Below are 11,786 nucleotides of genomic sequence, written 5' to 3' on the forward strand. Positions count from 1 at the left end.
AAATTAGAGTAATTAAGTTTTTCTTTACTCATTTTATCGTAATGTTCCTTAATCTCATATTTAATTTTTCATTTCTCCAATAAACTACAGTTAACTGTACAAGTTTAGAGCGATGTATTTTAATATCTCACTATATCCGAATAAAGGTTCTACAAAAAGTAATTTACAAAATAAAGAGTTGGAAATATTAAAAGCAATTAATTCATCGATTAAATTTAAAGAATATTTAGGTCCAGCAATCGCGTAACTATTGGTTTATACTTCTATAATACTTTTAACGTATTTCTATTTTCAATTACTACTTTCCCCGTATTCCATACGGAAAAAGAAGTATTAATATGTTTAAACAATATCTTGATGAAAATGCTCTGGTTCTTGGCTTTAAAAAATCTGTTAATCTGAAACTAACAAATTCTACAGTACTAACTTTTAGTGTTGGCAGGAAATAAATATTGAATATTGCAAAATCGTTATTACTTTAACGGTAAAATAGTAATATTCCGTTCGAAATGTGCACTCATCGCATAAATATTATAAATGACAGTTCCATTACAATTTTCAATATGGTTCTCACCTATATTTACATTTCGTTCAGTTCATCGGAAATGAATGAACGCGTTTTTTCTATAAAACACGTCTATTGCATTTGCAATCGAATCAGAAAATCATTAGAATTGCAAGTCAGAATAAGTGTTGTACAATAAGTCGCTGCAGTGAACTCTACCGGAAATGATAAACTTTTTTAGGTTATTTAATAAGTTCCACCGATCATGATAGGATCCAGAACGAAAACTCGACGGGCAATAATGCAATCGAATCAGAAAATCATTAGAATTGCAAGTCAGAATAAGTGTTGTACAATAAGTCGCTGCAGTGAACTCTACCGGAAATGGTACAAACTTTTTTAGGTTATTTAATAAGTTCCACCGATCATGATAGGATTTCAGAATGAAAACTCGACGGGCAATAACTATATCGTCCAGCAATATTAGCAAGTTCGCGAACCTTCGCAAACCCCGGGCACGCAGTTAATCGAATTACCTTTGGTACCGTGAAGTAACGGAGCCGAAGGAGGTATGTAGCGTGTGACCTCATTAATACGTTGCTTCCCAAGAAGTTAGATGCCGTTCTTGCCGAGCGGAAATAAATTTCGCCGGTTACGAAGGGCCTTGAAGTTTCTTTAGAATTGTTTTATAGCACCCCGCGGACTTTAACGCTCTTCACCTCCGTTCCTTGACTTACAGTTACACGCGGCCACGTTCCGCGCCGTGAAACACCCGGCCGATCGATCACCGGCAAATTGGATTTTATTAAAGTATCGTATTTGATCGTTGGAAATCACCGGACGTACGTGGCCTTCTCTTAATTAATAGTTTAACGAGAATTTCATGAAATCTACCGCGTTTCTTTTATCTCGTTTTGGCTCGTGCCTGGGAAAACGTGAACCGGGATTCGATTTCGAAAACAGTTTAGTTTGAATCACGAATGTTCTGTTGTTATTGTTTAGAAATTATTCAGACACGAATCGTGAAAAAACTAAAAACGATATTAACCCTTTGCACTCGGATTTTCTAAATTTCCATACATTTTGTCGCTTCAGAGGCGACAGTCGAGTGCAAAGGGTTAACTTGCGGTTTAGTATTATATTTTTAGCATGTTATTAAGAAATAAAATCAATTGTAAAATTGTGGAAATGTTAATTATATTAGCTCTATGGCGTAACACGTGGCTGTGCCAGAGGTCATTGGGGTGGGGGTTTTAGTGGGTAAAACCGGTGAGTCCCACATACCCTGAGTACTTCGGTCCCAGAGATGCGTAAATACATTTCCCCCACCCCCCAAATAAAAAGAAAAAAGGGGGGCACAATCCAATTTTGTTCTTCTATAGTAGTGTAAAAGCCACTATTTTTCCGTCCATGGGGGTGGCATGCGCCCCCTGTCCCCCTCCTACCCCTCTACCTACGCCCATGATTTCACCTACAAAAATGATTTCACCACGAATAATGTCAAACAAAAACAAAAATACCGAAACATCATCTTGCTATCATATTAAAAAGTTGCTTCGAATTTTTCCCCATGTACATATAAACGAGACACACAATTAAATACCGTCACAGAGACACGGCATTATCATATAAGACTCGCGACGATAAATATAGCGACGCGAGGCGATAATGTCATTCCGATCACATCATTTACCGAACGGAGTTTGTACTCGCACGTCGAGGGATTATATCGTGGAAAATGTATGCAACCGTGATTACGCAAGCTCCGTGACCCGTGTGCCGTTAAAAAACTTGGGAACCGTTTTCCCAGGGAAACGAAGTGGCCGTTCTAAATCAAGCAATCGACGTCAGGGAAAGTTGGGTCCGAATATCTGGCCCGGGTTTCCGGCCGACGTAGTTTTCGGCCACAAAAGCTTCCCGGAACCACTCTCTCGTTCCCGCCGCATTTTTCTAACGTCAAACAGTGCCCGTAGTTCGTTCGCCAGTAAATTTTCTCCGCACGCACGTGATACCGCGGTCTCGTTTCACCCGTGAAACGTCATAAATCACGTGGCTCGTTTCCTCGTCACATCTACAAAAGTATATCCGACAGATTTACGGGAAGTATAAATTCCCGCTACCGGGATGTTTGTCGAAGCCGATGTACTATTGAATCGTTAACTTCCCGTCCCGTCTGGGCACCGATAGCGGAAGAGCTCCGGGGTGTTTGTCGAAGAATCATTCTCGATTGCCGCCTCAAAAACATCGCGGAATGCTTATTTACGATCCATCGGGTAGACAGTTCTCCGGCGAATCGTTATATATAAATTTCAGTATTTCATCGGGGACAAATGTGCAACGGGGATCGTTCAGCATGGCGACGATCAGCGCCGATCCAGGTTGCGTCCGTTTGACCGACTCGAAGTCCCAGATCTGTCCCGTTGGCGATGAACCAGCGGTGGTTCTGACCGATTTCGACATCAATCGGATCGTCGAAAGGCACCGAGGTTCGAATAACTTTCGAATTTTGCGCTGGAGTTTGGATAGTTTGGGGGAGACGAATGGATACTTAGGTTCGTACTACACTCTCAGCGTGACGGTGAGAATCGGCGAGGAGAAATCGAAGAGGGAACTGAAATTCTTCGCGAAAACACCGCCGCCAAGCACCAGTCCGCAATATGATTTTCTCGTGCGGTACGACACGTTCAACAAGGAGATGGCGGTCTATAGCGAATTAGTGCCCCGAATGGGAACAGGGAGTGGACCGAAGTGGTTACCCGATTATTATCTCGGTAAGAATAACACGATCATGGTCATGGAGGATGCAAAGGAGTCCGGTTATATTACGCCTGATAAGTTTGTGCCGCTCGACGAGGAACATTGCGTTTGGATGGTGAAAATGCTTTCGACGTTTCACTCGAGGTCCCTGATCTTCGACGAGAAGCTCCGTCGTGCTAGCGGTCAGACGATCCACGATCTTTACGGACACCTGCTGGTCGAAGTGGCCTTCATCGAGAACGACACAATGGCGCGAAAATACCTCTTGTCCGGTATCAAAGGCGCGTCCGCGATGGTCGATCTTATGGAGGGTCTGAGCGACGATCAGCGAACATCGGTGAAGGATCGAATCGCCAGATGGATAGTGAAGTTGCCCAGGTTGCTGGAATCGTCTAGGAAGTTCCGAAACCTGATATGCCATCGGGATATATGGGTGAACAATATAATGTTCAGACGAGACTCCACGGGCAGGCCTACCGGTTGCTATCTGATCGACTATCAGTTCCTGCGATACAGTCCGCCGGCGTTGGATTTCATTTTTTCCCTTTACCTGAACACCGATCGTGCTATTAGAAACAGACTTTATGATACTTTCGTTGATATTTATTGGGATACGATGACGTCGGAGCTTAAATCCGAAGGCCTCGATGTCGAGGAGTGTCTGCCACGTTCTGAATTCGTTGAATCTTGCGAAGAGATCAGGGATCTAGCGTTGACTTACTGCATCGCCAATATGCAAATCATGTTGCTCACGAAGGATGCGGTCGAACAATACTTCGTAGGCTCGACCGAGGAGCTGCAGTATGTGCTGTACGGCGATCGGAGGACGGAACTTGTCCTCAGCCAGTGCCGCAGCATGAGGGCTTATCAGACACGTATTATCGAGATATTAGAGGAAATCAAAGACCGTTTGCCCGATAACCCGCCAAATTGTTAGCCCACGGGAAAAGAACAGGGGGACAGAATGTTCCGGGAGTGTCGTCGTTTGTACCTGCATTACGATCTCTGATAAAGGATTTTGGAATCGGGCCAGGAAGGAGGCTGGCCTTATTTCTGGATCTACGATTTGTGGTTGTGTCGTAAAATCGCCCGAAAACGTGCTAAAGCTCGCAAGAAAGGCCACACGGACCAAGGTTAATCAATAGCCGGCGTCGGAGCTAGGTTTTCGCTGAGGATCGATGAGGCTTCGTACACGCACGAGTCGTTTTTTTTTTTTTGGAATTTGTGGAAGCCCATTTTGTCTCCGAAATATTTAAAGTATCAGAGTTTATTCTATTATACAAGTTCATTTAGCAGTCGGAATTCTATTATATTGTAATGTCTTGATTTTAATATCATAAACGATAAACAGAAAACATCAGTCTGTGGATGAAACTAGTTCAAATCAATTTTTCTCAAGATTGGACTTCCCTACTTTAAAAAACGGTTTATGTCATAAATTTGTTCCGAAATTACCCTTCTTTAGTGGACTTCGTGCGAATTGCTGTTTGTAATATTATAGATATTAAGTATCTCACGGTGTATTGTGATAAAATCTTAAGAAATAAATGTTCTTAAATAATATTTTTCTCATTCAATATGTAATCATGCAAGTTTCAATTATTTAGTAAGTATTGCTTAATTTATATACAAATAATTATGTGCAAATACGAAGACAGGATACACTTTTACGAACGGCAATATACAAGAAACACACAAAAGTTACAGTTATATTTTCCCAATAATCTATGGGTTGTTTATGAACGTGTTTAATGTTCGATTCAACGTACCCTTTAACGGATCGTTCAGATACGTGTGTTGCTCTAATATTAAAGTAATTAATTTCTAATAGAGTTCTAACATAACGATTACTCTTAACAATCGACAATGACCATTAGAGATTATATTTAACGTATCTGTGTTTATTATGTTTCATCATTTAAAACTATTATTGTAATTTCTTGTATCTATATCGATCTAGAATATTTTAGAATTAAAGGGTCTTGCCAATGTGGAGCACTGAAAAATGATCATTTTTGGGGAATTTTTTTCAGTGACCGAAACGTTCAACATAAATGAAATGTTATCTCTTTATTAATACGCTTTTTCAGAGTATAAGAAAATTTATTTGAAATTTTGAATAGTATTTTATATACGTATATATATCGCACGGGGGTGAGTGCCTTGAAAAACTTATGTAGTCCTGGCATAGGTGATTGCAAAAAACTATTTGATCAATCAGTCTAAAGTGCACGTTATTCAGTACGTCAGTGGCTACCGAAGTTCTACGTCAAGTCATTATTCGAGGTGATCAAGTTAGCTGAGACATCCTGTATATGTATATAAAAACATCCATTAGAAGTTTCAAACAAAAGTTTTTATACTCTCAATAAGTGTATTAATAAATAGACAACATTTCATTTATGTTGAACATTTTGTTCACTGAAAAAGAATTCCGAAAAAATGGCAATTTTTCAGGGCTTCACAGTGGCAAGACCCCCTTAAACTCGACATTTGTTATTCAATTGGAATGTTTCTATTATTATTAGTATTTAGATCGTGATTAGTGAATTTTCTATGTCTATGAGATAAATTATTTACGATTCATTCCTATATCTCTTCTAAACAAAATTCACCGTATCCACAAAATACAACGATCTACGAAATGTCCCAATAAATCAACATTCAAGCATTCTGCCCTCGCTATATTACCTCGAAATCATTATTTCGCCGACACAAATACACCGACTCATTTCGAAACCAATATTCAAGCCGGGTCGCTTCTAAATTCCACTATGAATTCGTACGAAGTTGCACGAAAACAGTTTTGAAGCTCGAACGCTGATGGGATCAAAGTATATTTCCGAATAAAAGGAGCGTTACGAAATAGTAGATCTTTTTTCTGTATTAACAGATGTGCATCTACAATGCAGGCGGTTTGAAGTGCGCGCGCTCGTTCGTTATAATTGACGACGAGTGTCGTTCTTCGAATGAAAACAAACAGTACAAAAGCCTTTCGTTGGATAATTCCGTTTCCCCTGCTTCTTTCACACTGCCGTGTTGTTTCATTATTTTTCATTTTCCACTTCAGATTTTGTTGCCAGTACCCGCTACGGATTGCGAGTGCGTTGGTCCATGACCAACAATGCTGTTTATTTATTTTACGCGCGCGTTCTTTTTCACGAATTTCACGCACCTGCGCGGGTCTTCGTAAACCTGCCTTAATGGTACCAGCGTAATTACTTCATTCGAAGGGTCTCGTGGGGTCCCGACACGCATGTACTCGGACCTTTGTTAAACGGGGAATCGTTAAGAAAGCTAATTTTCTGCTTAAAACCGTCGCGTGATATGAGGGCTTTGCCGGCTCAAACGACGTCATCCTTCGTCGTTAGACGTACTTGCCCGTAAAAGGGAAAACGGATTACGGCTTGTAACAAACTTCCCGGAAACTCTGCGAAAGACAGAAAGATAGGGACGTTTAATATTTACCGTAACCTTTCGTCGTGACCCAATTTTTTACACGAACTAGACGCTCTTGATGGACACTTTCGCGATATGCAAGTAATTTTTCATGCACACCGCGGGAACGGAATAATTCTGTTTATGATACGATGCTCTGAGATGCGGATCGCGATGTCAGATGTATGACCTTATGCTAGTAGTCAACCTGCCTGAATTTTAAAATATTAATTTGTATGAAATTTCTTTGACGTTTATAATCTGACACAACTTTGTCTGTCAGTTACAATTCGAAAGACAAAAATTTGTTTGAGTGTAGCGATTGATGGCAAACATTGTACACTAAAGTTTATCTTCACGAAAATTGTATATGTTACAAAAGAACACTACAAATATGTAATTTTTTTAGTAGCAGTCTATTTCACAATCATTATTGTATGTAGTAACACTTAACCTTATGAAATGTGCAGAATAAGTATAAAGGTAAAGAACAAGGTATTGGCGTAAGTAAAGGATTCGGCGTATATGTATGTTTTGCTGGTTGGTAAAAAAAGGAAAAATTATTCATAAGTTTGCTTATAGTTTTCTGTCTCCCTACTTCAGTTCAGAATTTTTTTACATGTTGTTTATAGCAAGAAGTACAACGTTTTATAACTGCCGACACTTTGTCCTCTTGCTTTTTAATTTCATGACGTTTTCTAGAGTTTCTCGTAGTTTCGAGAGATGAATTGTTCTTTTCATCCTGACAGAGGCATAATTAAATAACTAATCGTACCCTGAATTCTACTATTGATATAGATTTCTGTTGCTGAGTATTACTATATAATATCCAAGTATTTGTGTTCACTATAAGTATTATTACTTATCCATGGTTAAATATTTTGTTTTTCAAAAAGTTCAAATTAATAGCAGTGCCATGTGTATCACGGATGGTACATGATGAGATAACTACTATACAGGGTGTCCCAAAACAGGTGTAAGTCCTTGAAAGGGGTGATTCCTGGGGTGATTAGAAACAACATTGTCCTTAGAAACATAAAATCGGTGTTAATAATTTTAGCGAGAATTTCACAACACAAAAACACAAAATCTTCGTGATTTGTCTCAAACGTTGAAATAGGAAACACAGTTCTCACGATTCGGCCGTAACGTGTCAATAATAATAAAGAACGTCCCACATCACTGTCTCTAGTGCACCCGATATAAATGGAATTATTAGTTCTCATCTTTCGTGGCGAATGTTCTTGGGGTTAATTGTGCCAGGCATTCCGCCAGTTCACGACGAGGAAACTTGTTTACCGTTTTGGATCCATTCGAGGTTAAAGTATTAAAAAGTATTCCAATACTGGAAAGAACACAACGATCACGTTGAATCGTCCCGCTCGCGAAATTATTCTTCTGCGGTAATCAGGAGCACTGTATGCACCGTTTGCTGAACGATGACAGGCCAGTTCTGTTCGACGGTTTGTGACGTTATGTCACGTTATAGCAGAAGTTCGTTTTATGGCCGGCAATTCGAGGCGATCGTAGTCGTCCCTATACAGAACTAATAACGTAACTGCAGAACGTAAATTGTGCTCGCTATCGATAGCGGGGGTCGATACGATTCGTCCAGGTTGAACAGAGTTCTCCGCGTGATGCACGGACACGTTGTTCCGGTCGGTTTTTTAATATTTGTTTCATTTCGACCGATTGTTTCTTTCAACGTCGAAACTCGATGGAATTGATGGAATGGAAATGGAAAACGCGAATGCGAATCGGAAGCTCGTCGAACAGTTGTCCGAGAGAATGAAAGAAATAAGGAAATAAACGGTATTGTTGAATATTAATGAAAAGTTCGGATGTTAATTGAATGTTGAAATGTAATAGTTTTGGATGAAGTTTTATTTTGTTAAATCGAAGTTCTTGAGAAATGCATTCGGATGCAATTGACGGGGTCAGTGCGATAGTGTGCTATTCAATAAAATACTAGCATTAGAAAATATGATTGAAATTATAAGAATGTTTAACTGTTCTTGCTTTGGAATTAAATAAAAAGAGAGCACAAAACATAATGTTAACGTACTTGCTAAACTACAGAGTGCAGCCCAGACAATGCATTTATTCACTTTTTTCAAATGTTAGATTACCCATTATTGCACTGGCCTCTAAAATTATGTGATTATGTGATCGTCGATCGAATAATTTGTCTACTTGTTTGAACACTCTGACTACCATGTCATCCAAATATGGGTTATACGTACATTACCAAGAGGCTGGATTATTTAAATACCGTTACAAAATTTTTGCGCATAAATCATATCTCAGTATAATTTAAAACAAGACCAGAAGTCTCTATTAACCAAACGCATATACTTTCGACGCTTTTTGAAAATTTACCCATGAAATATAAAAAAAATAGAAAAAATAGAAAAAATAGCCATGTTTGTACATGGCTAACACAACATCGCATTTTAGTGTCTTGTTTTTCGATTAGCGGAGCTACCAAACACACATCTTTGCGAATGAGGAAAATCAAGCTTTCTGTACGCTTTCTATACGCTTCCAATATGCTCGAGTGAATAGAAATTCAAGTGTAGCCTAATTATCATATTGTACCCTACACTGACGTGTCTATGACGAAATGCCTTAGTGGACAGTAGGCCTATGTTAAGTATTTGCCCTTCAGCGATAGACACGTAAAATGAATTCTGTATAAATTGTCTTACAGAATGGACTGCGGTTGCGACGATAAAAGTTACGCCAATCAATGGCGACTAGATCAATGATTAAACGAAGAATGTTTAACGAACTAACCCTGTCAATCCATTCACGGGAAAACTAAAAAAAAAAAAAATACTTGTGTATTCGCCGAATTCAATTACTACTGATTTACGTTATTTTATGGCGTACGAATACATTTCGTGTGAATGGAACAGTGACGTTTGGCAGGCTATTTATTGTCCTCGTTACCGGGCTTGGTCTTTGAAAGCGGATAATACCTTGGCGAAAGATGGAATTACTGTGCATAACGATAGCGATTTCATCGGAACGATCGGTTACCCAAAGCGAAAATAGTTCTCACTGTAAAGGGATTATCCTGCGGACTATACGATTTCGAGCGATCAACGCGAAATTACCATCGCATCGGAAGCAGTACCGTGCCCGGCTTGTTAATCACAGAAGCTTACTGTTTCTCGTGCGCTCATTATACTTCGCAGACCACGAGCTTTCCATCGAACGATGTAGAATTATCATCGGTCGGGCAATAGCATTACGATTCCATTATCTGCATCCGCGCGGATCTCGACCTGACTAACCTCTGCTCGTTACTAGGAGCCTTTCTCCAATGGATAATCCCGAGATTATGCCACTTTCGAAATTTCAACCCCGTCTACAAGTATGTTCGTCAACCGACGAAGGAGATTTGACAAATATCTTTGAAACCCTTTGGTTAATATTAACATGTAATAAGATTCTGGTTTTGATGAAATGTTTTTTACGCATTTGTATAATAATATACAATTGCACTTGAAGATTAAAACTTATAATTATAGAAAGGTAGTAGAAAATGTATTTATTAAAATTTACAATAGTTTAAACTATCCATATCATTTTAATATGCCGATTGTATATCAATTCTGGTTTTCGACTAATAACATTCAATCAGATAGACAGTAGACTCACGTTAAAGTAACGGTGCGCGGCTCTCGAGGCGGGTTTTTCCTGGAAACATTACTTTAACGTGAGTCAATGGACACGCAGGATTTCGTGGCAGTTCGCTCGATCCACCAATTGAATCAGAACATTGGTTACAGATGGCGTGTGAGATGGGGCGTTCCTACCCCTACTTTAACGTGCATAATTTTAACGTGAATCTACTGTATATACACGATCTGTGCCAAAATTGTCCGAATTGAAATTAAGACAGCAATTTTCCCTAAAATGATTATACTCCTCATAATTAAATATTAAAAATAGATTTCTTTTAAAGTGATATATTATTCACAATAACTACGGAAATGGCTGTTATAATTCTTCTCCAACATGATAGAAAGGATGGCGAATGGAATTGTTGGATTCATGAGTTCATACTACAATTTTGGTCTGAAAAGATATTTCACAATTTGATTGTTCCAAATGGGAAACAAAGACAAAGAGACGGCAATCTAAAATCATTGTGAAATTTACGGGGTTCAATGACTACATTCTCCCGCCACCCTCCTATTTCCTGTGTTTTTGTAATTATCGTGAACAATATGTCACTTCAGAAGGATTTAACTTCTATTCAGAAAGTTTTGGGACAAAACGTGGAGGTATATGTATATACAGTTCAGGTACATTAGCGAATATACTATTGGTGAACTCATCATCGGTTGCTGTTCGGATACATCAACAATCTTATGGTACTTCTGTTTTGTTCAATATTGATTTGAATTTGGTTCTTACATTTAAGAACCCATAATTTAAAAATAAAGACTTTCTCTGAGACAATAATTAACCGAAGATTTCTCCTCAATAAACGAAATTAATGTTTAATTAAAGGGCAATTAATTCAAGATGACCCTTAACTTTTATGTCAATAATCAAACTTCACAATGTTGTTCAATAACCGGGATACCTGCCGCTATAATTTCTTAGAAGAAAACGAAGGAAAGATCGAAAGGAACAATAGAAGCATCTTTAGCTTTTAAAAGGTTCAAATAACGACGAACCGGGCGCGGTCATGGCGAAATTTTTCCGGGAATATAAAATATTTTCATAAAACGTAGTCAGGTAAGTACCCAGGTACCTGGTTATTGACAAGGGTTAAAGTGTCCAATTACAGTTCAGGTTAATAGGTGTAGATAATCTGTAATGTGAGATTTATTTTTCTGTCGCCTTGATCAGTCGAATAATTTCACGTTCACTTTACGCCTGAACAAATCAAGAAGATGGATGTCGTGGGCTTGTGTAAAGCAAAAAGCAGATTTAATGGTTGATATATATAAAGGTATCGTTTTTCATACCATCAAACTATATTTGGTGAACACTCCACGGAAGAAACATAGTGGGGTCCTAAAAGCTATAAGGGGTGAAAGTGATAGCATTATTAAATTCCTAGAAT

General features: G+C 38.8%; 1 protein-coding gene across 1 annotated transcript; it reads left to right on the forward strand.

Annotated features, from left to right (window-relative positions):
• Positions 1-2,849: 2,849 nt before the first annotated feature.
• Positions 2,850-4,489, forward strand: LOC107190555. The gene has a single exon (XM_015579372.1). It carries the CDS (start codon positions 2,859-2,861, stop codon positions 4,197-4,199), a length of 1,341 nt encoding a protein of 446 aa, XP_015434858.1. The 5' UTR covers positions 2,850-2,858; the 3' UTR covers positions 4,200-4,489.
• Positions 4,490-11,786: the final 7,297 nt, after the last annotated feature.

The sequence above is a fragment of the Dufourea novaeangliae genome, unplaced genomic scaffold (assembly GCF_001272555.1).
Source record: "Dufourea novaeangliae isolate 0120121106 unplaced genomic scaffold, ASM127255v1 scaffold187, whole genome shotgun sequence".
Lineage (NCBI taxonomy): Eukaryota > Metazoa > Arthropoda > Insecta > Hymenoptera > Halictidae > Dufourea > Dufourea novaeangliae.